Raw genomic sequence first — 27,690 nt, forward strand, 5'->3', positions numbered from 1 at the left:
CCCAGCAGTGTCCTCCTGCTATCCTCTCCTTGCTCCCGTGCCTCCTGGTCAGCATCCCTGTGTCTCATGAAGAGGGGTCCCTTCCACACCTGAGCCCAGGCCTGAGTTCACCCACATACCCCAGACTAGGGAGCTACTCTCAAAGACCCAGACAGCCTAACACTCCATCTCCATCTTCCAACAAAACACCACACTGCCCCTGCTGTGCTGACCCTGAGTATTTGAGGGGGCCTGCACCTTGCCAACCCTTCTGTTGGGGATTGGTCATGGCCCTCAGAACACTCCAGCTAGCTTCACCTAGACCCCACCCAACCCAGAAAAACACAACCAAGCCTGAAAATGTACCTACACTAACACAAACAAATCCTATCACTAGCACTCTTGCAATGTTAGGGGGTGCTACATGTATAAAAGAAAAAAAAAGTGTTTTGTCCAGAGCAACCCGTTTTGTAGTTCTTTTGAACCTGCAACAGAAAGATAATAGCTACCATAGGATCTGTTTGGATAATCTATGCAAAACCTACTTTTATTTAACCCAATGTTTATACCTTCAGTAACCATTTGTGTGATCTGCTTTTTGACAGGTGAGCATTCATTCCCGTTCTTGGCTGCGTATGGTTCTTCCAAAGCTGCTCTAGGCCGAGTAATGGACACATTCCGCCACGAGTTGATGCCGTGGGGCGTTAAAGTCAGCATGATAAAGCCAGGATCCTACAAAACTGGTTTGTAATAACTAGGATTTCATAACCTATTGTTTTTCAAATGCCGATACATGCAAAGACATACCTTCTTAGTCCTGCCTGGCTGGACAACATGGCCACTTTCTGACTTGGCGTAATTCATAGGTAGCTTAACTCTAAAACAAGACAGAAACTGAATCATTTTACTTCAGTGCAGAGGATGTTTGTATAGACTTTTACAATGATATTCTAAGCCCTGTCTTTGGAATTAATTAAAACTGAGAAAACATGAGAAAAGCAGGGAAGGCCAGCTAGGCCTGTACTATTTAAGCTAAAACAAGTGGGCAAATGAAAGGGAAAGTATTGTATAATAAATTGCACTGCCGCAGAACCAGCACATTAGTATACATCAAAGCATCAATAACATGTTAAAAACAGATAAATACATCATAGTTGGGACAGAGCATATTACCGTAAATTCTTCCACATACTGCAATACAAATCGGTATGCCAGAAGCTGGTGGTTATTTTTCCCTGGGCCCAGCACAGAAGTGGAATTTCTGTTCTTCACTGGCTCCATGAATGACATAAACACACATATTATATGTATACATACACAACGCACATATTCAGTCAGACCTTATGTAAAGCCATGAAAGAAATATGAAGGCTGTCAAATTAAAGTACTTCTAAAGATTACTAGTCGCCTGGTTACCTCTGGATTGAGTCGTGGTGTCACTGACTTGGAACAAGCATGAAGATTTGAAAGTTGGAGGGAAGCCAAGAAGCATGATAATCAGGCAGCTAGTAGATATAAAGATATGAGGCTTGTAGTTGTTAAATATGTAAATAGGTCAGGTTTCCAGTCCTATAACTGCATATATGGAAAAAATTGTTTGAACAAGAGGGTCAAACCGAAAAGAAGGACTATAAGGAAATACACCTGACTACACCTGACTAAATAATTATTCAAAAGTAGAAAATTTTTAATTAAATATTAATAATACATATAATGGAAGAACTTGATTGGATAAGGAACAATATTATTAAAAGATTGGCTGCAGTGAACCGCACTGCAGCCAATCTTTTAATAATATTGTTCCTTATGCAATCAAGTTCTTCCATTATATGTATTATTAATATTTAATTAAAAATGTTCTACTTTTGAATAATTATTTAGTCAGGTGTATTTCCTTATAGTCCTTCTTTTCGGTTTGACCCTCTTGTTCAAACAATTTTTTCCATAATCAGGCAGCTAGCATCTCCAATAGGAAGTCAACAATGAGAGATTTCATATTTTCTCAGTTAACTTTCCTTTAAGCCCCCTTTCACATTTGTACGACTTCAAAGTAGCACGATTTTGCCACGATTCGAGGCCGCGATTTCAATGCATGCCTGTGTAAGTGGCATCAAAATCGGACCAAAGTAGTGCAGGGACTACTTTGAAGTAGGCACGACTTAAAGTCGTGCCAGTATGAGGCCCCTTTCACACTTGTACGACTTCAAAGTCGTGCGACATTGGCGTGATTTTGCAGCCGCGATTTTGCCACGATTTCACGGCTGCGACTTTGCCGCGATTTTAGACCAGTACTACTTTGCCACAACTTTGGCATTAACCAATGAAAACATACATGGTGTGAAGTAGGGTTGTCCCGATACCACTTTTTTAGGACCGAGTACAAGTACCGATACTTTTTTTCAAGTAGTCGCCGATACCGAATACCGATACTTTTTTTTAATGTCATGTGACCGTTTTCAAACCACAATACAGACCAAAGATATTTTCTTTAGAATTATGAAGAACTGGTACATCATGGTGTGGGGCTGTTTTTTAGCATACGGTACTGGAAAACTACATATCGTTGAAGGAGTGATCACTGTCAGTGCAGCTCATCGGTGCCAGTGCCCAAAAGTGCAGCTAGCCAGTGCCACCTATCAGTGCAGATCAGTGCCCATTAGTGCATCAGTGCAGGGAGGCAGCTTATTAGTGCATCTTATCAGTGCCACCCAATCAATGCCAGTGCCACCTATCAGTGCCATCCATTTATGAGTGCCATTCAATCAATGCCAGTGCCACCTATCAGTGCCATCCAATGGTGCCATCCAATTTGTGTTCGATGTCACAAAAAAAAAAAAAAAGTATTCTATTTTGGTATCGGGAGTATTTGCGCGAGTACGAGTACTAGTGCAAATACTCGGTATCGGTCCCGATACCGATACTGGTATCGGTATCTGGACAACCCTAGTGTGAAGTAATTCCTTTTCCTGCCATAGTTGTTTCCAGTTCCTGTTTGCTTCCTGGTTGTTGTGGTGTGGTGTGTTGTGACAGAAAGTGTTTGCTACTCAATATATTGCCACAGCAGTTGCCATTGCTGCAGCAGCAGTAGCAGTGCATGAGTGCATGAGGAAGAAGAGGAGGAGAAGCTGAGGACAAGGACATCTCTTTTTTGGGCTGGTTGGAGCACATTGTTCCTGAGGGAATAACCAGGAAGTGAATGTGTGCTAGAAAAATGTGCTTGGGAGGGGCTACTATGTTGAAAGGATTGGGTGGGACAAGGGTCAAAAAGCTGCTTGTGCTTACAGCTTGTGCTTACAGCGTCGTACTGAAATCATACTGAAATTGTGTCTATATTATTCAGGTACGATTTGCATGCTACTTGAGGGTTAAACATTGAGGTCTATGGACATCAACTCGCATGGAAGTTGGACCAAAGAAGTGCAGGGACTACTTTGAAGTCGGCACGACTTAAAGTAGTGCCAATATGAATGGAAGTAATTGAAAATCATGGAGAATGACTTGTCATACGATTTTGCAGTCCAAAATTGTGGGACAAGTCGTATAAGTGTGAAAGGGGACTTAGTAAGAACACTATTTTATTTCCAAAATGGGTAAACAACTCTTCACTTCATATATTATTGAATTTTTTATTTGAAAGCCTGACTAATCTACATAGGTCTCTGTTCCAATTGTGTCATATAAAGATTTTTTGCATTTTGTTAATATAATACCAAACTATATATGCTACAAATTATTGTATTGAATATTTAACAGCAGGAAAAAATCAAGTCCATTTTATAGTCTCATGTGGGTCCGATTACTCATAAATAAACAATAAAAATACATTATTAAGAGCTTGAAATGTAGTTGGGATCCACCCAGGTGCCTGGATTGGCAGCTGGCTCAGCCTCTCAGTTTTTTTCCCTAACCCCATGCTTCTCTTTTAATAACCATTCCTTATTCTATCTATTATATTTTACACCATAAAATTACCTGGAACAGCTCTAGTGTTGACTGTATCCATTCAAACACCAATCTTCCAATTTGTTGGTTGGGTTGACCAAAGAAACATATGAAATGCAGTGTAATGACCATCATTTGGAGTTTTTATATCTATTTGAGATCCTCTGCAGTTTCGATTCTGCATACAACTCACAAGGGTCATTACTGTACTTGGATAACCTTACCATCGAAAACAAGCAGCTGACAAACTGTCCAGACAACATAATTGGTCTAGTAGACCACAAGGAATCGACGTGACCTAAACATATCAGAGCAAGGTGAAATGTCCATTTTCCATTTGGCTTTCATTCATTAGACCTAGTTATTAAAAATTGAGTTTGTTCTGACCAATGTTTTTTTTTATCATGAACAAGACAATTGACATCCGTTACTATCCAGCAGACAATTTCCTGTCCTTAAGCTTTTTCTTTTATCAGTAAAATCATTTGATATATCATTTTTTGTCATTTGGCTTTCCCACATTATTACTGTTCATCTGCTAGTAGTAACAGCTTGTTATTTTTCTAAAACACTTATATTTTAATTCATATATTTAGTGTATATGAGGGCATCATTTAAGCTTAACACAATTTCCACGTATTTTTCTAGTTATTTTGAAATACCCAAATGTTTGCTATATTAAAATGCACTTAATCAGATTTCAGGATGAACAAAGCATGTGTATCCAGTAAACTCAACCAAAATGTCCAGCATTTTATGAACATCGGTACAAAGACAATTTCTGTCACTTTCAATATAAAGGAAAAAAATCAGCTATGGTACCAGGAAAATAAAACTGTGTTTATGATGTCTGTCAGTTGAAAAGAAAGCTCACCCAAACAGGAGATCTACCAAAATTTAAGCCGTGTTCATACTATTGCGAATTGGATGCGGTTTCACGCATCCAATTCGCAATAGCAGGAGAATGTGAATGGCTCTCTATGGAGCCGGTTCACATATCTCCGATGCGGCTCCGGCGTAAATTTGCACAGGAGGCCTGTGCATCTTTTGGTCCATTTTAGGTCCAAATTCAGCCCAAAATTCGGAATTTCCGACAACATTTGTGTGACCGTGTGTATGCAACACAAGTTTGAGCCAACATTCCGTGAAAAAAATCCACGGTTTTGTTGTCGGAATTTCCGATTGTGTGTACGCAGTATTAGAGTGCAGGATCCATATGCTCTGAGCATATTCCAAGCAGACTATGAGAAGTCGTCAAAAGTATTATATCGAAGGCCAAAACTTTTTCTAGTTTTAAAGTAGAAAAGTGAGGAAAATTTGCTCTTATGCCGCGTACACATGACTGTTTTTCATGACGAGAAAAATTCAATTTTTTAAATAGTTCATTAAAAACTATGTGAAAAATGGGCATTAAAAATTTAGAACATGCTCTTATTTATCTTGTCGTTTTTCACGTCATGAAAAACAGTCGTGTGTAGGCTTTAACAATGGGAAAAAAACGTGCATTCTCAGAAGCAGGTTATGAGAAGGGAAATTTGCATAATGAGCCCAAAAGTTGTCGCCAATTGAATGGAACTTCCCCTTTATAATGCCGTTGTACGTGTTGTACGTCACTGCGCTTTGCTTGAGCATTTTTTTTTTTCACGATAGTGTGTATGCAAGGCAGGCTTCACAAGAATCACGTTAGGAAAAACATTGTTTTTTTCCATGACATGAAAAATGGCCGTGTGTACACGGCTTTAGCTGTAACCAAAACAAGTGTGCTCACTGGAAGACTTTTTTTCCGCTTTACTGTTCCAGTGACTGCTGAGCTACGTTAAATAGAAATGAATGTAATGTCATTTTGTGTTAGGAAAAAAAAGGAGAAACTTGCCTTGTTATAAAAATGCAGGACACTGTCCCCCCAAGCCCTACAGCATGGACACCAGACTTCACAAGAAAATGTCTCGTTTTCCTCTGTGGGTAGTGCAAATAAGTCTGTAGATGGAAACAAACTGTGCAGCTTTGACTAAAATTAAATAATGCTTTTGATATAGGTGTAGACCATTCATGTATCCCATAAAGCCTCACCTGAAAAAAGCCCAGGATGTTGCTAGGACATTGCTAAGAGGCTCCGCTATTACTGTTTATTTTTCATCACAAGGGTGTGCTCTTTCTCTGATTCCAACCACCTCAGAAGCAAGGCTCTACCCCCTGATGCAGTAGGTATGAGCTCGGAGTTTGAGAGCTCACTTCTGTGATGGTGAACATAAACAGTAACAGCTGGGCCTCTATTAGCAACTTTGTAGTGCCATCCAGGGTAAGGTGACCAGATTTTTAAAATGAAATCCGGCGACATATTTTTTTTTACTATTAATGGCAACAATCAGCGACTCTCTGCCCGTCGCCGCCCACCTCAAGTCTTACTCTTCAGGCCCCGGCTACTACTGGATGGGGAGCGGGCGGAGGAAGATCACTCCGCCAGGGAAGGCAAGGAGATAGGCAGGTGGCTGACCGAGATTTGAGCCAAGGCGGAAGAACATGCAAGCAAAGCTGAAGAAATATTCCCTCCGCTCCGACCAGCACATGATCATTAGAAAGGGGCACAGATAATGGATAAAACTACAACCCCCCTAAGCTAGTAGGCGCGGAAGAGCAGGGGTGTGAAATTCTGATTTTTTTTTTATTCTGCACTGACTGTCTTTGAAATTGCCCCAGCCCCTGTTTAAATCCAATCCGGGGACAAAACCAGGGACAGACTTGGTCCGGGGACAGTGTCCTTAATCCGGGGACTGTCCCCTGAAACTGGGGATGTCTGGTCACCCTAATCCAGGGAGTTTTCAGGAAAGGCTTCATGAGGGACATAAATGGCCTACGCTTATAGCAAGGGCAATAATCAACATTTTTTAAAGCTGCATAGTTAGTTTTTATCTACAGACTCCCCTTATTTGCATAGACAGTTATTGAGTTATTGGTAAAGGTTAACTAACACTTCAAACTTTCAAATTAATAAGGGAAAGTTAGAGAGCACATTGAATGTACTAATCACTCTGTGTGTGTCTATTTTACCTAGATATAGCTACTGCTTTTTGTTTGCAACAAATTTTAGGGATTATGGTAACCAGTTAATTAAAGCGGTTGTATACTCCGCTTGCACATTTTTACCTACAGGTAAGCCTATAAGAAGGCTCACCTGTAGGTAAAATGAATATCGTACAGGTTTAGCACGCGCTCTGAAGGTCCGGCGGATGGTGTCGGATGGTGCCGGACCTTTGCTGGAACGGAAGACTCCCACGCGCATTACATATAAATTAATTAATTTCTGAACGTATTTGTTTGGTTTCTTTGTATGTATGGATTTCATGGGTTGTTCTCGACATGTGGTGAACATTTAATGTCAATAGCACCTTTAGAAATATATTTACCTAAAAAAAACAGTGATGTGTTCAATACTTATTTTACCCGCTGTATATGTTGACTTTTGTGTGACTACTTTTTTTTGTTTGACACCAGGTGCCCATGATGACAAAAACCATTGGGAGAATCAGCACAAGAAACTGCTCTCCAGTTTACCCTGTGAACTTCTCCAAGAGTATGGTGAGGAATATATCTGTGAAACCCAAAACCTTTTTCTCGAATACGGGAAGACAGCATCCACTGACCTCAGTCCTGTGATAGACAGTATAACTGATGCCATCTTATCTGAGAACCCTAAAGTGCAATATTATGCTGGCAAGCACTTATGGATCCTTTATTTCATTGGAATATATTTACCTCATAGCCTCAGTGACAGCTTCTTTAAAAACCTATTCCTGAAGAGCAAAGTCAGTCCCAGAGCTCTGCGAAAACAGAAGAACAATGAGTAGGAGTTCTCATCAAGCCATGCAATTTGTATCTTGAACCATTACAAACTTTTTTTCTCTGGGAGACACTTTGGCTGCGTTTCAAACAAAGCAAAATAATATAAAAAAGCACTGGCTATGATCCCAATGGAATGGAGATAACATCTGCATCATATTAAAGTGGAATTAAATGCTCCTTTCCTTTACAGCTCATGATGACAGCTTCTTAGCCTCTATTTAGATCTGCAGTTGTCACGATGCTGAACATGTGATCAGTTATGACACCAACCATTTGAGGGGTGCATACAAGTACCTGTGACAGTTATCACCAGAGGTGTACTTTGAATATAACTGTTTTGGGAAATAGTTAAAACTATGGGTTTAGTTCTGCTTTAAGTTAGATAAATGACTTGCATCTAATCTGAGCCATCACCTGGGAAACAGGTGTATAATGGCATTACTATACAAAATGCACTGTCAATTTTCTTTCTCTTTTGTAATGGTAAAAGTGCCTTCTAAAATTAAGGAACATCTCCATCACTTTATGGGACTCACACTAGGAAATTAGAAGCTCCATCCAATTAACCTAACCCAGTTATTTTATAGGAATAACGATCCAATACAGTACTTACTGTAGGCTAAGCAGGATACAGGATAGTAATGCACTTTAAATATGACATATCATTTGTTTATCTCCACTTTTTATTATCAATTGGAAAGGATACAGTCTCTGCAGATCCTTAAAACATGCAACCCCAAAGCACTAGGACCAAGTTTGGTTTCTTTGGCTTAGAAGAAGTCTGACTCAGAACATGCTTTGGAAAATCTACATTAAACTTCGCATTGATGGGATTTCTTCTCTTTTTTTTTTTTTTCATCATTAAAACTCTGATTGTAGTTGTCTTTGAATATCTTTACATGTATGCATATAAATGAAAAGCACATCACACAGAGGTTTATTGATGATGCTGAGAGCAACGGTGTGTAGCAGATCAATCAGTTTCATTGTTTCATCAGCAGTGGTGGCTGCTCCAATAGGGGCACCGTCCCCCTGATCCATGGGCCCGGCACTAACCTACATGCAGGGTGCCGGACGTATGAATTTCAATAGGGTTTTTATTTTTTGAAGCACATGATTAGGGCCTGAGGCTTCAATTCAATGGCCTTAAAAAAAGTGTGGGCTCGGGGCGCAGAGTACTGCACCCTGAGCCCACCCAGTTGTGTGACACTAGCGAATTAATATTCGCTAATGTCTTCCTGATTCTTCTCCCGGCCAATCAGGAAGCGGGTTCTGAGACCCAATTGGCCAGGAAGTCTTAGGACTCCCAGCCAATAGGGTCTCAAGACCACTTCCTGTTCAGCCTGGAGGAGAAGCAACAGGCCAGCTCTTCTCTCAGCAAGCTGTAGCAAGTGGAGGGGGAGCTTCCAGAAGCCATACCCTGGGATCCAGCACCACCTCCTAAAGTAAGAACATGGATGACCGCCTTCCCATCCGACCCATCCGGTGTAAATAAGGGGGCCAGGGGCAGCTTCCAGGAACCTGCTGGCCCACCATCCGATCGCTGACCTTCCTGTCCATCTCCCGCGGGGGGGGGGGGGGTTGGTGGTTGTACAAATAACAAATAATGGGGGCAGGTTTTTTTTTAACAAACATTCATAAAACTATTTAAAGTGGCTCTAAAGTCAGAAGGTTTTTTTATCTCAATGCATTAAGCTAAAAAAAAACTCTGTGTGCAGCAGCCCCCTTCATACTTCCCCGAGTCCCATCTCGATCCAGCGATGTTGTACAAGAGTCTCAGCTGTCTGGGACTCTCCCTCTTCATTGGCTGAGACACAGCAGCGGGCACCGTTGGCTCGCTGCTGTCAAAGTCAGTGAGCCAATGGGGAGAGAGAGGGGCGGGGCTGAGCAGCGGCTCCATGTCTGAATGTACACACAGAGCAGCAGCTCGGTGCCCTCATAGCAAGCTGCTTGCTGTGGGGTCACTCGGCAGGAGGGAGGGGCCAGGAGCAACGGCAAGGGACACGAGTAGAGGAGGATCCTGGCTGCTTTGTGCAAAACTACTGCATAAAGCAGGTAAGTATAACAGGTTTGTTATATTTAAACAAAAAATAAAGACTTTAAATCCCCAACTATACTATGCTAAACCATACTGCCCCCAAGAGTTTACTCCACTATGACAGCAGCCTTTCATGTTGCATATATCCTGTCCGGTGAAAGTCTAGTGCCTATGCCTGCACAATAATGCCCTGTACACTTGATTGGGACTTACCTGTACTGCTTTTTAATACCTGTACTGCTGGAGCACTGCCCTGTTCAAGTCTATAGGATGTTTCTGCACATATGTGGGCAACCTGTCTCTAGATTTTTGCCTCCCAGGATGTAAGGAAACTGGGACGTTGCCCTAGTAGGTAAGATTGTATTTAGTTTAGTGTAGTTTAAACATACTTCCGACCCCATTCTAACTACCCTGTAAAATAAATATGTTTATACTTACCAATGCTGAGAGCACTTTGGTCTGGTCACTTGATCAGCTCCCAGTGCTGGCTTTAGTATTGGAGAGGGACAGCTGACAACGAATGCTTAATAGTAAGCCTATGGGTGGCGTCACCACAGGCTCTGCAGCAATCTCTCCTCTTCAATAGGAAGAGATTGTATAACTGGACCGGAGCACCCTCGGTATAGGTAAATATATGCATCTTTCCTTTACAGGGTAGTTAGAATAGGCTTGGAACGAGGTCTGAACTTTAACTTTTTTAAAGCAACAATTTGTTATTTTTTTTAATATAGGCCTTTTCCATCTATTAATTTAGTTTTGCTTTAATGAGCTGAATAGGATGAATGATACTCTATAAAAAAAATTATAAACTAATTTTTAAATAAAATACTATGTAAAATACAGTGCCATAATCTCAAATAGACTTGACCATTCAGCTTTCTTTACAAAGTTGGAACACCACATTTCTTAGCATTGACTTTTTTTGCAGCTCTCTGCATTTGGTCACAAAACATCTCAGAGTCCCAAAGTTGATGTTGGAAGACTTTCCAACAGGGAGTAGATAGTTATAAAACGTCCACTAACTGTCAATGACTGTAGGTCTTGCTCTGATTGAGGACTGACTCGTAGAGTATCTCCACTCAGGGTCTACCAGCTTAACATATACAATCCCCTTTAAAAAGCTAAATGGACTATCCAAGAAAATATTATATGTGTTACCTACCTGGCTGTGAAGGGTGGTGGATGAATGAAAATCATAAAATGAGCTAAATTACACATTTTTGGGCAGGTAAAAATGTATGTATTTTGTTTATATTAGTAAGTAAATATTCTTGATATTTTTCAAGTAAAAAATGCTATGGTGGTTAAAAATAAGAATGTTCAGATCTCCGTATAAAAGCTTTCATAGCGATGGAGCCAATAAAGCAGTGGTTCTCAACTCCTGTCCTCAGGACCCACTAACAGGCCAGATTTGAAGTATTACCTTAAGGAGATGCAGACTAGAATACTGCAATCACTGAGCAGCAAATTATATCACCTGTGATGGATTTCAGTTATCTTGCAAACCTGGCCTGTAAAGCCTCGTACACATGATTGGATTTTCCACAGACAAAGCCTCTAACTTTTGTCCGAAGGGCGCTGGCCAAAAACTTGTCTTGCATACAAACGGCAAACAATTGTCAACAAACACGAACGTAGTTACGTACTACGTCGTTTTCCGGCTCTCTGGCGCCACCTTTTGGACACCCCTTCTGCTAATGTATTTGGTGAGCATTGTACACACGCTCAGAAAATCCAACAGACCGATGTTGACGTAAAATCTTAAAGCCTGCCATCCAACATTTGTCTGTGGAAAATCTGACAATTGTCTGATGGAGCATACAAACGGTCGGATTTTCCGCCAACAGCCTGTCATCACACAATTCCCATCTGAAAATCTGATCGTATGTGCAAAGCTTTAGTGGGTACTGAGGACAGGAGTTGAGAACCACTGCAATAAAGAGATCTTTGCATCTGAGTAGGTTCTTAAAAGCAATCTAGGTCTCCATCTACCCTGAAAAAAAAAGTTCTTCCTGTCTCTAATGGGATTATCTCCAATTAATACAGGCACATACATCTAGTATTACTGAGATAGAACCCTTGTATACTTTTGCATATTATAATACTTTAAAATATTGTAAATGAAAAACAGCTTGATACATGAGACTCATAAGAGGTATTAGACTACCCTGATTTCTACTGTAGAGTATCTCTATATACACCATGTGTATTTGGTGTTTTCTTTGTTCTGATATATTACACATTGTCCTGACACAGACAAAGCACATGTAACCATTTCCAATATATGCCAATATTTGTCCACATATGAAATCAATGGTGTTATTAAAATTCCTATCAATAATTTTTGTTTTTAACCTCAAAATCAAGACTGCTGCATTAAATATCTAGCTAAATATGAATTTTAGAATCATACTTGTGTGAAATATATGACGATTTGGTTATATTACAATTTTTGCGCTTAAAAAAAAAAAAACTAATTATTTTTCTAAGGCATGAAAGTGCTTTCTTCTTTCAATTCTTGTTTAGTTTCTAGAAAATAAAGTTTTTATTTTTACATAAAACCACATTAAATCTTGTGATAAAAACATATAAAATATGACGTGTCTGTGTGGTTAATTTCATGACTGAAAAAGAGCCATAATCATAAAAATGTTAAGGATACCAATCAACCAAAACAGATTGGCTATGGGTAGAACTGATGCGATAAGCGTGATCAACTGGAATGATTGGTAGGATAGAGATGACCAATTTGATCCACTGGTTTTAAGACTTATCCACTGTAAATCAGACAATCTGCATGGTTTTTCCCTTGTTTAGCCCTTATTTAAAAGTGATGAGCCTGAAAAACCAAGAAAACAAGAGTGCCATACCAACAATTGTTCAAAGACAACTATCCAATGTGTGTATGGGGTGGGGGATATTTCCCCTACTTTGGAACTTACAAACTGTCTCCCTTAATCAAAAAGCATGCTTTACAACAGTGATGGCGAACCTTGGCACCCCAGATGTTTTGGAACTACATTTCCCATGATGCTCTACTACACTGCAGAGTGCATGAGCATCATGGGAAATGTAGTTCCAAAACACCTGGGGTGCCGAGGTTCGCCATCACTGCTTTAGAAGCTTGTTATACCAAAACTTTGGTAAAGAAGCCAGTTTATAAGTTTATTCCAGAGTTGACTTACATTCTGTATATACTTCTTTTGGCTTGAATTCCATTTTAAAATATATACCTAGACAGACAAAGTCTGTACAGGTTTTCTTATCTAGGCAGTGACATACAGTACCATAAGCCTCTTGGACACGGTTTCCCATTTTCCTCTGATGCTCAGAAATTTGGACATAGGACTATGCATGTTTCTCTGGTCATTCACTAAAGTGAAATGTAACCCATTTAATAGCTGATCAAACACCAAAGTCTGCCATATTAACTGTAAATCATAAATGTCCATCTTCTCCTTCATTAATAAAATAAAAATAACGGTGTGGGGGTCCCTCCTCCAAGACCATACCACACCCTTTAGTCTGGTATGGATTTTAAGAGGAACCCCAACGCCCCCAAAAAAATTACATGGGGTCCCCCCAAAATCCATACCAGACCCCTATCTGAGCATGCAGCAGGGCAAGAAAGGGGAAGGGACAAGCAAGCACCCCCCTACTGAACTATACCAGGCCACACGCCCTCAACATGGGGGGAAGGTGCTTTGGGGCAGGGGGGCTCTGCTGTTGTGTTAGCTCCAGCATGTGTAATTTCTTATATAGCCATGGGGCATGGCCATCCAGTGATGTCATCCGGAGACCTCGCCCCTTGTGATGTCAGAAGAACAGTGATGGGCAGGAAATCAGCTTTCCAAAGCCAGTTTTTGACTTTGAGTCCTTTTTTTTCCCTCAATCTTGGATTCCCTTGGAAAGTTCTGTTGTAACCAGTTCATTTAAAAAAGCACAAGCTGATTGGATATACACTATATGCTGCATTTACTTGCTTGCAGACATTATGGATCTTTTAACATCCCTCCCAGCGGATACCAGTCCTAGGCCATCTAAAATTTCACTGCTAGTCATAATGACAAGGTATTCCTTTTTGGCTCCACATCATCAATATCCACAAGACAGTGGTATGAATAGGACTTCCTCAGGTCATTTCCTATTAGATGTTTTTAAAAGTTGTAATTTGGTTTGCTCATTTTAACAATTTACAAGCTACTGTAATTAAAATGGACCTTCTTTTTTCAAAACAAGTTTGTTCCTCTCTATCCCACACCTCTCCCCCTGCTACCTTTTCTCACCAAATAGCTTTCGGCTCACCCACCATCCACCCTGATCGCCTAGGAAAATGACATCAGTGCCCCGAGTGCCTCCTGGGATATGGCCAGACACTGGGAACACTAAAGTCATTCCATTCACTAAAACAAGAGGGGGGGTAGGCCTAAGGGCCCATCATTGGGAGGCTGCACCAAACCCAAAAGGACCGACAACTTCCCAATGACGTCACAGGAGAACATGGCAGTGAGGGACCTGAGCAGTGGCTGCAGAGAAGGGGATTTCATCAGGACAATGATGGATCTGCTGGGTTGGTGGGTAAGTATCTGAATTGAGGACAATCCAGCCTCAGTTAAGCAGGAAAAAAAATTAATAGGGGGAGGGTGAAGTTCCTCTTTAATCACCCTATAACTCATAAAAAAACAAAAACTGTGATGTTGACAAGGTCAAGACCTAAGACTATCTCTCTTGCATACTGTATGTCAGTCTACTTGCAGAATTAAATGTACCCAGTTCTTCCTTTATTTTAGGGGAACCTCAGGTTTTAATTCCCACAAAATCAATATTAAAAGCTATTTTGGTCATACCCCAATTGGTCCACACTGGGCCTAATTTACTAAATGAATACACTAAAACTAAGGATTCTTATTTGTTTCAAAGTCATCTTTATGGTCAGCTGAGTCAATGAGATTTTAAATTATAGTCACGTGGTTGAAAATGAAGATCCTTATGCTTCTTGTAACCATTATGTGACTTGAGCATGTTGTCTATATTAAATATCTATCTAAATAATGACCCTACCGTACAGCTATTCTACATCACACTGCTTTCACAAAAAGAGAACAAAGAGATCACTGCATTAAAAACATCCTGCATCCAGACACTTTGAAAGCAGTCACGCAAAGCAAGCTGAAATTGTTGAGCCAATCCCCCAGAGTAAATACTAAAAGGACAGATCCAATGCCTTCCATCCTACACATCTTCATCTACTTAATCCTATGTCAAGGGTAATTGTCCTCACCTGCAGTCCCTTTTCTTCCATCGGAGTCTACCACATTTTTTATCTCCCTTACCCGAAGGCTTACTGTTTTTCACTCTATAGGAGTGGTTTTCAAACTGTGGCCTGCAGGCTGGATGTGGCCCTTTGCTTGCCTGTATCCGGCCCTTGGGGCTCTGTAACTCTCACTGATACAAAGGCCCTATTCCTCACACTGACACCCATGATAAAACACGATTCCTTTCACCAATACCAATGATGAGGCGCTAATCCTCCCACTGACAAGAATAGAGAATAATTCCTTCCACTGATATAAATGATCGGGCACTATTCTTCCCACTAATGCCAAAGATGGGTGCTATTTCTGTTCCTACTGACCACTGGTGCTATGCAATTTTTCTACTCCCACTGACCACCGAGCCTGAGATTTTGCCCACTTCAACTGATATAGGGGCATTTTCTTCCCCCCTGGCTGCAGTCTGACCCCCAAGGTTGGAAGGACAGTAAACTGGTCCTCTTACAAGAAATGAGCTTGGAGGTGTGGTTTAGAGCTACTTTGATTGATAAAAGACACCTAAACATTTTAAGATTGCTGTTTGTAAGAAGCATTTACTATGCCTGGCCAAAAACGGAGCTAGAGACATACGATCAAGAGTAGTTGATCTTCATAAGGCTGTAAAGGGATACAAAACAATGTTAAAGTGTTTAGGCATTTGTCAGTCAACAGTTGGACAAATTGTCTATAAATGGAGACAGTTTATTACTGTGGTTTACGCTTCCTAGAAGTGGGTACCCAGCCAACATGACTCCCAATGCACAACGCAGAATTCTCAATAAAGAGGAACCCATGAGTAACAGCTGAAGGTTTGAAGACATCGCTGGAACTGGCCAACATCCCTGTTCAGGAGTCTACCGTACATAAGTCTTTGAACAGGCAGGATGTCCATGGCAGAACTCCATGGAGGAATCCTCTGCTCTCCAAAACACTGCTGCATGCCTGAAGTTTGCCAAAGCATACGTTGGCAAACCGCAACACTTTTGGGAAAATGTTTTGTAGACGGATGAAACAAACGTTTAATTGTACTGCAAGAGTACTCAGCACTATGTATTACGCAGAAAGGGCACAGCATACTGTAGGATATTCTGTCAGACTTGCATATTAAAAACATATATTTAATATATAAAAATATTAATAAAATATAGATACTGTATAGGTTGACACACATGGTTGATCAGACAAGCTGCATTTTACACATCGGAAGTAAAGAGACCAGATTCTTTACTCTGTTAATTCTAAGTATATGGTAAATAAACTTAGGGGTCTTAAATATTCATAGGGTACTTGTTTATGGTAAATAGGGTAACTTGTTTACCTTTGTAAAAGAATGTAATTGCCATAAACAATACATATATCTAAGTAATTTTAAATGAAATGCATGCATGCATGCAGCTGTTCAAGGCCAAGAACCATTGTTTGTCACAGATGAGTTTAAAGGTGCTGGTAAAAACCAACCAAATTGCCCTACATTCTAGATCAATGGGGAAAGGTTTTTTTTTTAGAAAAACTTTGTTTGGCAGAGGTAAGAGGGGAATATGGTACTCTGAAGGCTTCTGGTCATTATTACAATTTTTACGTACCCTGTTGGACCTTGTCATCTGTTCTGGGATCAAATAAATGCTAATCTCTGGTAAAGAACCTAGTAGCTGTGGATATTTATTCACATTGGAAGAGTTTGCATTCTATCCTGGTTACTGCACTGCTTCCACAACAACAACACTAAAAATTACAATAATAATTACTAGTTCACACAATGTCTAGAAAATGGGTCTCTCCCACCTACCTTGTACCAGGCCTACATAGTTCTCATTTCCAAACCTGGGAAGGACCCGAGCCTTTGTGCCTCATATAGGCCTATCTCACTACTAAATTATGACTTAAAATTCCTAGCCAAGATACTCGCTGCTAGATTGGTTAAAGTATTACCCTCCCTTGTCAATATAGACCAGACCAGGTTTATGCCTGGAAAATCCACGGACATGAGACGAGTGTTGACACATTTGCAACTCCCCCCCATCCTCCTCCCAGACTAGGATCTTGGTGGCCTTAGATGTGGAGAAGGCTTTTGACACAGTCATTTGGGATTACATGCTTATAGTACTACAAGCCTTCGGATTCGGCCCCACCTTTTGTAAATGGATCACCCTTTTGTATAAATCCCCAACAGCACAAATTATACTAAGGGACATGCTCTCAGAACTGTTTCAGATACAATGGGGAACTAGGCAGGGATACCCACTTTCCCCTTTTTTGTTCTCCCTGGTGATGGAGCCTCTAGCCACTACCATCTGTCACTCTAATGCGGTGGTGGGCATACGAGTGGGCTCCATCATTGAAAAATTGGCTTTATACGCCGATGACTTAGTGCTTTATCTTAATGACCCTGGGTCCTCCCTCCGAGAGGCTCTTAATATTTTTTCCCGCTTCACAATTCTATCTGGACTGAAAGCCAACTGGGAAAAATCCCAACTCTTACCTATTGACTCTGAGGCTGACCAGGCAGCAGACCCCTCATTACCCCTGTCCTGGGCCACAACAATCCATTACCTGGGGATCAATATCACCCCCAATGTGACAGACTTTATTGCCTTAAACCTCACTCCCCTATTATCAACCCTTAAATCCAAACTAAGAGCTTGGGATAATCTGCCTCTATCACTTATAGGCAGAATATGTCATAAGACACACTCTTACACAATTAGATTCCATCATCTCTTCATTCCTATGGAAGTCTAAAACCCCCAGGTTTAGCAAATCAGTTCTCTGTAGACCCTGGACGGAGGGGGGTCTGGCCTGTTCTGACCTCCAAAAATATTTTTACGCAGCCCTACTTGTCCACGCACATAATTGGGTGATCTCTGATGATACAAACTCCTCGGTGGTGCTGGAGGCTGCATCACTGGGGTCCTTTGAATCACTGAGAAATGTACTATACAGTAGCCTCCGTAGCCTCCGTGCACCTGTGACTCTCACACATTCTATGAAATCAGTGATAAAGATGTGGTAATTGCAAGTTTGTAAACATAAAGCAGAACCAAATCATCCCCGGATACCCCCTTGTGGCTAAACCTGCTCCTCGCAGAGTTCCATACTATCCCGGATCCGAGCTTATGGACAACAAGAGGCATTAAGGTACTCGACCATATGAACGATGACGGAGCTATCCCGCCCTTTAATACTCTTAAGCAGAACCATGACTTACCCAATTGTTACTTCTTTAGATATCTGCAGCTTAGACACGCTCTCTCTTCCCAATTTGTGTCTCAACCATTATTACTCCTTCATTCCACTCTAGAATCCCTCCTCCGGAATGACAAGCTGGTAAAACCCCTCTCTACCATATATAAGGCACTACTACCATCAATGCAGTTTGGGCTTGAAACTCTCCAAGCTAAGTGGAGGGTGGACTTTCCTGAACTAGACACAGAGGATTTGGAGCATATGTGGGAATACCCTTTTCTTCAATTAGTGGCAGTTAAGGACCGCTTAATTTAATTCAGGATTCTACACTGGGTGTATTTAATGCCCAGCGGCTGAACAAAATGTATCCTGGGGCCTATCCTAGCTGTTGAAAATGTGGTAATCTAGAGGCCGGATTCTGCCATATGTTGTGGTCCTGTCCCAAAGTGCACTCTTACTGGGTAGAGGTGACACAATTTATAACCTCGCTGTTAACAATCCCAATCCCGCTGACTGTACCAGTCTGCTTTCTGGGCCTGCTGGACCCTTTAGCGCACCGCACAGCAGCTCAGACCCTCATAAGACTTCTGCTCTTTTTAATGCCAGTAAAGCAATATTGCTAAAATGATAACAATTAGATGCGCCCTCCCTGAACTCTTGGAAAGCCCTTGTGAATTCTACAATACCATTAAATAAAGCTACATATCTCTCCCGTGCAGGGCCGATCCGCCCTATAGGCTCACTATGCAAGCCGCTTAGGGCCCCGCAAAGTAAATCCACCACAGACTGGCTTCAAATAATAAAATGTACCTTCTATAGTGGCCCATTCAGAACCCATAACTTAATCTTATATAAGGCCCCTTTCACACTGGGGCGGGAGCGGTATTAACCCCCACTAGCGGCCGATAAAGGGTTAATACCGCCCGCAATGCGCCTCTGCAGAGGCGCATTGCGGGCGGTATTGCCGCGGTTTCCTATTAAATGGGAAGGAGCGGTATACATACTGCTCCTCTCACCACTCCAAAGATGCTGCTGACAGGAGATTTTTTTCTCTCCTGCCAGCTCATCGCCTCAGTGTGAAAGCCCTCGGGCTTTCACATTGAGGTTGCTGGGCAGGAGTTTTTCAGGCGGTATAGCAGCGCTATTTTTAGCGCTGTACCGCCTGAAAAAACTCCTCAGTGTGAAAGGGGTCTAAATGCTGTGGGGTGACCTCATGAGAGCCCTTCACACCAGACTATCAGAAGTGAAGCATTTTTGTAAAGAGGAATGGTCAAAAAAATTCCTCCTGAACATTGTGCAGGTCTGATTCAGATCTACCAAAAGTGCTTGCTTGAAGTCATTGTTGCCAATAGAGGTTTGATCAGCTATTAACTCCTATGGTTCCCTTAGGCCGGCCATACAGGGTTCAAATCATGGCCAGTTCTGCAGGAACTGGAGGAGATTCTAACCATTAATGGGCAGGCTGAACGTACCAAGTTGATCAATCAACTTGGGTACAACCAGCCTGCTGGATTCTCTTGTGTATATTGCTAGCTGCTGCAATAGCCACTAGCGATAATCACGGTCTTCTCCCGGCAAGGATCGTTTCCCCTGCCTGTCCCCGCTAAGAGAAGACAATGGCCCGGCAGGAGGGTTTGCTGCAGTAACACGGTCTGTGTTGATGGGGGAATTGAGCGAATTTCTTTCCTGCAACACGTGGTTGCAGGAAAGAAATTTGCTCCGTGTCTTACTTTTTTCCTCCAACACTGTGAATATTTAATGGGTGTGCTTAATAAATACAAAAGAAATTAGAATGGTTTGTGTGTTATCAGCTTAAATACATTGGGGCAGATCCACAAAAGGATTACGCCGGCGTATCTATTGATACGTCGGCGTAATTTTAAAATTCCCGCGTCGTATCTTTGTTTTGTATCTACAAAACAAGATACGAAGGCATCTGGAATCGATCCGACAGGCGTACGTCTTAGTACGCCGTCGGATCTTAGATGCAATATTTTGGTGGCCGCTAGGTGGCGTTTCCGTTGATTTCCGCGTCGAGTATGTAAATTAGCTATTTACGGCGATCAACGAACGTACGTCCGGCCGACGCATTTTTTTACGTCGTTTTTGTTCGGCTTTTTCCGGCGTATAGTTAAAGCTGCTGTTATGAGGCGTACTCAATGTTAAGTATGGCCGTCGTTCCCGCGTACAATTTTGACATTTTTACGTTGTTTGCGTAAGTCGTTCGCGAATAGGGATTTGCGTAGAATGACATCACCGTCGGAAGCATTGGCTTTTTCCGGGTTCATTTCGCACATGCGCACTGGGATACCCCCACGGACGGCGCATGCGCAGTTAAAAAAAAACGTTGTTTACGTCGGGTCACGACATATTAACATAAAACACGCCCCCATTACATCCATTAGAATTCCGCGCCCTTACGCCGCCAAAGATACACTACGCCGCCGTAACTTACGGCGCAAATTCTTTGTGGATTTCGAAAAAATAAAAATAAGTTGCGGCAGGGTAGTGTATCTTAGATACGCTGCGCCCGGCGGAAGATTACGCGCAGGTACGTGGATCTGCCCCAATGTGTTTTGTCTATTGTAGTGACTTGATGAACATGAGGATCAGATCAGATTTTTGTGGCTATTTGTGGCTGAGAGAGGCCTAACAAGAAAATTTGTGTGACAGGGGTATCGGCACCTCGAAGAGACGGGTTAGTAATTGTGGTGTTGATTGCCAGAACGGGACTATAAGAGGTCAGGACCAATAAATGTGGAAGAGAGAGCCTCTGTCTCGGTGGGTCACGACATATTAACATAAAACACGCCCCCATTACATCCATTTGAATTCCGCGCCCTTACGCCGCCAAAGATACACTACGCCGCCGTAACTTACGGCGCAAATTCTTTGTGGATTTTGAAAAAATAAAAATAAGTTGCGGCAGGGTAGTGTATCTTAGATACGCTGCGCCCGGCGGAAGATTACGCGCAGGTACGTGGATCTGCCCCAATGTGTTTTGTCTATTGTAGTGACTTGATGAACATGAGGATCAGATCAGATTTTACGGCAAATTACTGCAGAAAAAGAGTTCATTCCAAGCTGTTCACACTCCTAAGTGGGCACACGTTGCCTATACAATGCCCAGATCTGTGTCTAAATATTGCCTAAATTTGGATCTGAGGTTTTTCCTCAACTTATGTTCTGTCGCTAAAAAAGAGATCTGTTAAAAATAATGACACCACAGCGCACCACGGTTTACCACTGAACACAATTACATATACTTTGGCAGGTAAAACAGTTCATATTTTTTATTTCAACTTTGTATTTCATTTTTGTTTTCCCCAAATAACAGTTTTTTTATTAAGTGTCTCACAGATAATAACAATACACAGATACAAAAGGAGTCAGAAAAGACATATTCAGAAACAGAACAGTGCGCAATACATACGCAGAAGTGTTGGGGGGGGGGGGGGGCATTTGCAGAAACAGTGAAAAATATAATCCAACTCCTTCAGTAATACTGCGAGTAAAACAAAACATAGTGGACAGTATTCAAAAACTGATATCACATATAACTTTGTAAGGGAAGTCTGCATATCCAGAGGGGGAAGAAAAAAAAAGGAAAGGGGGGAGAAAAGAAGAAAATAGAGAAGGGCTTTAGATTATCGCGTTGACTCCTGTGCCGGCTCACAATAGATCCTCCAGGCCGATGCCACCTCTCCCAGACTTCATTGTAATTGTCCAGCCTATCCAGCATTCTGGCAGTCATCCTCTCCATTAGTTCCACATCCTAGAAAAACTTGGCTCATGTGTAGAGGCATGATGTTGCCAACATCCCTTGGTCAATGAAGAATTGAATACCTCTAAAAAAGGTGGGATTTTCCGGGCAACCACAAATAGGAATGACAACTGAAGTCATAAAAATATAGGTTTTAATACAAAAAATAGATCAAAAAATAGATCAAAATAGATCAAACTAGAAAAAATTACTACTGTAGATCATCGTGTGCCCCAGGACAAGGCTAAGGGCATAGATGGTTGTTTCCGGTTAGTTCCACATCCCTGACCCTGGAGTACAAGGCCTCTTGGGATGGGGGTGAGGTTTTCTTCCAGTTAAGGGCAATTAGGCAGCGAGCGACTGTTAGTATATGTCTGAGCAATTTCTTGTATGGTTTGGCTATTTGTGGCTGAGAGAGGCCTAACAAGAAAATTTGTGTGACAGGGGTATCGGCACCTCGAAGAGACGGGTTAGTAATTGTTGTGTTGATTGCCAGAACGGGACTATAAGAGGTCAGGACCAATAAATGTGGAAGAGAGAGCCTCTGTCTCGGTGGCAGTGCCGGCATCGGTCTGAGGTGGAGGGGTAAATTTTATGGAGTACAGCGGTGGTCTGGTACCAAAAAAGAGAATCCTATACGTGTTTTCTTTATAGAGGGTACATAGGGAACTTTTGGCAGCCTGCCTCCAGACTGCCTGCCAAGCCTCCACGTGAGTTCCTCCCCCAACTCTCTCTTCCACCATAGCATATATGCATGTTTACCTCGTACTGGTATGGTGTATGTGTTTAGAATCTGATATATGTCTGAGATCAGTCCTCTGCGAAAGCGACCCTCCAGTTTAACCGCTTCCCGACCGCCGCATGGACATATACGTCGGCAGAATGGCAAGTACAGGCACATTGGCGTACCTGTACATCCCTGCCTTTCCGCGGGTCGGGGGTCCGATCGGGACCCCCCCCCCCCACTACATGCGGCGGTCGGATTCCCTCGGGGAGCGATCCGGGACGACGGCGCGGCTATTTGTTTATAGCCGCTCCGTCGCGATTGCTCCCCGGAGCTGAAGAACGGGGAGAGCCGTATGTAAACACGGCTTCCCCGTGCTTCACTGTGGCGGCGTATCGATCGAGTGATCCCTTTTATAGAGAGACTCGATCGATGACATCAGTCCTACAGCCACACCCCCCTACAGTTGTAAACACACACTAGGTGAACCCTAACTCCTACAGCGCCCCCTGTGGTTAACTCCCAAACTGCAACTGTCATTTTCACAATAAACAATGCAATTTAAATGCATTTTTTGCTGTGAAAATTACAATTGTCCCAAAAATGTGTCAAAATTGTCCGAAGTGTCCGCCATAATGTCGCAGTCACGAAAAAATCGCTGATCGCCGCCATTAGTAGTAAAAAAAATAATAATAATAAAAATGCAATAAAACTATCCCCTATTTTGTAAACGCTACAAATTTTGCGCAAACCAACCGATAAACGATTATTGCGATTTTTTTTACCAAAAATAGGTAGAAGAATACGTATCGGCCTAAACTGAGGAAAAAATTTTTTTTTTGATATATGTTTTTGGGGGATATTTATTATAGCAAAAAGTTAAAAATATTGCATTTTTTTCAAAATTGTCGCTCTATTTTTGTTTATAGCGCAAAAAATAAAAACCGCAGAGGTGATCAAATACCACCAAAAGAAAGCTCTATTTGTGGGGAAAAAAGGACGCCAATTTTGTTTGGGAGCCACGTCGCACGACCGCGCAATTGCCTGTTAAATTGACGCAGTGCCGAATTGTAAAAACCCCTTGGGTCATTTAGCAGCATATTGGTCCGGTCCTTAAGTGGTTAATTATATTGAATTTTTTATGGAATTCTGCGTTAAAAATATGGCTGATTCTGCTAGACTGTTTAATGCAACAAATACATTATTTTTGCTATCGAAGAACAAAGGGGATCTACCTTCTCTCATACTATCCAACAGAGGGGAGCTTGTGCAATATGCTGATATCTCGGCATTTGTTTGTGGAATGCTCTGAACATTTTGGATGAACATATTCACCATGATGTATTAGGTGACGTAATCATGTTGTGTATATATATATATATATTATATATATATATATATATATAATGTGGATGTTTTAATTTTGTTTTTCCTTGTGTAAAACCATTAAAGATGTTTTTATGCTGTACTAACGTGATACATATTGTTCCAGATTATGAAACAATATCTGTATATTGCCAAAAATCCCTCTGGTCTCGTCCTGAGGAAGCCCAACAGCGAAACGCGTAGGCGACTTCAAAGGATTTGTCCATAATTAATGAATTATTAATTTATATGGTTTTACCTATTTTCCATCAATGTAATTTTTCTATTTTTGTAATAAATAATATATTTTATAGATACTTCCGTCTTGCCTCAAAGTCCGGCCATCAATCACTCTAGTGATTGTGTTTTTTCCTTGTTTCTACTATATACGGATGTGGCTTATGTGAGTGCTTTTCCTCGTGTATCTCGTCCTTCCCTTCCCTTTGCCCTCCCTTCCTGTGTTTTTGTGTTTCCGTCCCCTCCCTCCTCCCTTTTCCCTATTGGATTCATTTTCTTGTGCAATATGCATCTTGACTGACCATTTTCTTAAATATCTCTTCTGTCTATGAAGAGATTTTTTTTTTTTTTTGCCAAGTTGCCTGTACTTTTTAACATCCTTTATACATGTTCCATATCTTATATTTCTGTAGGATATGATCGGGATCTTTCACAAATCTATAGAAAATCTTTTGGCTTATGCATTAGGATCACAGCCATTTGCCATTGTAACCCAGACTAGAGAGACCCATCAGACTATTGCTTAATCAATTGTAAAAGACAGGTTCTGTCAGAGATTATGTTGATTTCTTTTAGGCAATGTATTTCCTGAGTAGTTAATCTCGGGTTCTGAGAAAGCACTTGATGACCAAGTAGCCCCCTCCAACCTTCATTGCAAGGGCCTGGAAAATCTCAACTCCTAAATCCTTTATTTGTGGAAACAAAGTCTGGTGACCTGTAAACGTATTCTACTACACTACAACTGCCTTTCTGGAAAAGAACAAAAAACTTTATTTTCCAACTTGTATTTTACCACAAGTTGGAAAAAATACACATACCCTCCACTGTTCATAAACCCTTCATACACATCTTCATGGCATAGAATAGCATATGGTTCAACCTCCATCAATATGTTATATGAACAGGAAATTAAACACCAGCTGTATATGGCTCTTATGCCCTTAAAGGGTCACTAAAGGATTTTTTTTTTTTAGCTAAATAGCTTCCTTTACCTTACTGCAATCCTGGTTTCATGTCCTCATTGTTAAATTTTTCTTTGAAGTTGCTGTAATCCTTCTCTGATCTCCACACTTCCTGCTTGTCTGTTTCCTTATGAAAAAACTAATAGGAGCTTCTCTGTGGTCCCTGATCAAGAAGGTGTGATTACTGTGTGTCTAAAAACCCTCAGAACCAATCAGATTCATTTTAAAAACAAACACTGCCCTGTGTTTGTTTGTTTTTGTTCTGTGTGTCTGTACTTCACAGAAACATGAAACTAGATTAAAAACAAAAGTGAAACTGCAGGCACATTATATGATTGATTTGTATCTATTTTTAATCATTTTTAAAATGAATCAGTTAACTATTATGTCTCTATACCCTGTAAACAGTCATTTCAGCCAAAAAAAATTTTCCTTTACTGATCCTTTAAATAAGGATTTGGTCTAAAAACTCATGTTTTTCTTTGTATTTTAGGTTTCTTTTTCACAAAAGACATAGCAGTCAAGGAAGAAATCCCGTCTTAAGGCTTATGGCTTTAATATTGATATAATATAGAATATGTTATTCTTTCTTGCCCAGTTATTTTCAACCACAGGTCTGCGGCCAACAGGCAATCCACAGACTAAAAAGGTGGTGTAGGCAAAAATCACACAATCAATCATGTAATTTTTACATATAGTGACAGACCAGCTTTCACAGCAGCCTACTTCTCAGGGCCGATAAGGGAGCACTGCTGGCTTTCCTGTACTGGGCCCAAGCCCCAAATGGGGGCCACCCGCTGAACAGAATTGCCTGTTCTACTACCTTGTGACTCTCGTGGATCCCCTTGCTCGGCTTCCAGCTGTGTTGCAGGGAGATCAGTTCTCTAGTATATGTGCCTCCTGCCACCTTCTTTACAGTCCATCCAGTGTGCCCCCCCATCCCCAGTAGCGCTTCTGTCGTTCTTCCTCTCCTCTCAAGCCGGAAGCTGCTGCAGGCACACGGGGGATTTTTTTTTATTTTAGGATAAAGAGTGGGGGGCTGGTAAATATGACTTCCTTTCCAGAATGAACATAGTGAGTGATCAGAAACAATTCCTCCTGTGTCCATTCATCACTGTTACATAGTAAAACTGCACTTCCTATTAATTCATCTGTGCAGCTGCGACTCCAGACGAAGTTCCTTTCTCTGTGTCAAATATGAGACATCAGGGGTCTAAGACCCCTCATATTTCACCAAAGCCCCCACCAACAGGGCAGTTAAAAAAAATTAAATAAACAAAAAATACAATAAAAAAAAAAAAAAAAAGTACAAAATTAAAAAAATATTAAGAATTGAAGGCTCGTTGACATGTGCTTTGCTCTCTGAAAGAGCGGTCAGCGTTTGGATAGCTCTTCAGAGAACATTTGACAGGTCGCGCGGAGGCATATTGTTGGGGGAGGGTTCTGTACAGACAACAGCCCTGGTGGTTCTAAACACACTGATGAAAAGTGATCCACCGTGGTATAGAAGTTTGCAGGCATTTGTGAGGTGGTACTGTTGCCTCTTGATGTTGTAAATGACCCCAGGAGAGACTTTACTGGCACTACTGATAGCTCAGGACAGGTAATCCAGTGGAATAGTCAAAAAATGGGTTTTGCCCACAAATGGGAAGAGTCTTCACTGAGTCAGGCCTCTCGAGTAGGAAGAGAAGAGCACCTGGTGTCCAGAATAAGAAAACTCTTAACCAGGACCGGTCCGAGACGGGGTGCACTGCACCCAGGCGCCACAGGGGAGGGGGCGCCAAAGGAGCACCATTGGTCCCGAAGAATATAATAGTTTATTGGATGTAAAATATGTACAGATCGAGCCAACGTGTTTCAGGGGAATTGCCTCCCCCTTCTTCAGGGCCGTTGGTACGTTCTAATATTGATGGGTAGGCTCCGCATGTGTACCTAATATTTTTGCGAAAGCCGACGATGGCATCTCACAAGCCATTATCAGCTTTCAGAAGAAACTTAGGTACACCCGTGGAGCCTACCCATCTCTGTTAGAACGTATGAACAATCCTAAAAAAGGGGGAGACAAATTCCCCAGAGACGTATTGGCTTTCTCTGTACATGTTTTACTTCTAATAAATGATCATGCTCTTCATTAAGAGTTTCCTTATTCTGGACACCAGACATTACTCTCTCCCTACTTAAGTATCTTTTCAGCTGAAGCGACAGCTCTCTTGTACCAGTAAGGTAGCAATATCTCCAAAGAGAGATCAACAAAATCATTCACCTGCTAAAACCACCTAATTTCTATCAAAAAACATTCTACTGGTCCAACGCTGTCTCTAGATAATCAGGATTCTCTTATGGAA

At 41.5% G+C, this 27,690-nt stretch overlaps 1 protein-coding gene across 1 annotated transcript in view; it reads left to right on the forward strand.

Annotated features, from left to right (window-relative positions):
* Positions 1 to 8,594, forward strand: part of HSD11B2 (hydroxysteroid 11-beta dehydrogenase 2) — a 93,891-nt gene extending 85,297 nt beyond the window's left edge. Inside the window, exons 4-5 of the mRNA XM_040329079.1 lie at positions 585 to 722; positions 7,414 to 8,594. Coding sequence (XP_040185013.1) covers positions 585 to 722; positions 7,414 to 7,766 — 491 coding nt within the window. The 3' untranslated portion in view covers positions 7,767 to 8,594. The remainder of the gene's footprint in view (positions 1 to 584; positions 723 to 7,413) is intronic.
* Positions 8,595 to 27,690: the final 19,096 nt, after the last annotated feature.

This window comes from Rana temporaria, chromosome 11, assembly GCF_905171775.1.
Source record: "Rana temporaria chromosome 11, aRanTem1.1, whole genome shotgun sequence".
NCBI lineage: Eukaryota > Metazoa > Chordata > Amphibia > Anura > Ranidae > Rana > Rana temporaria.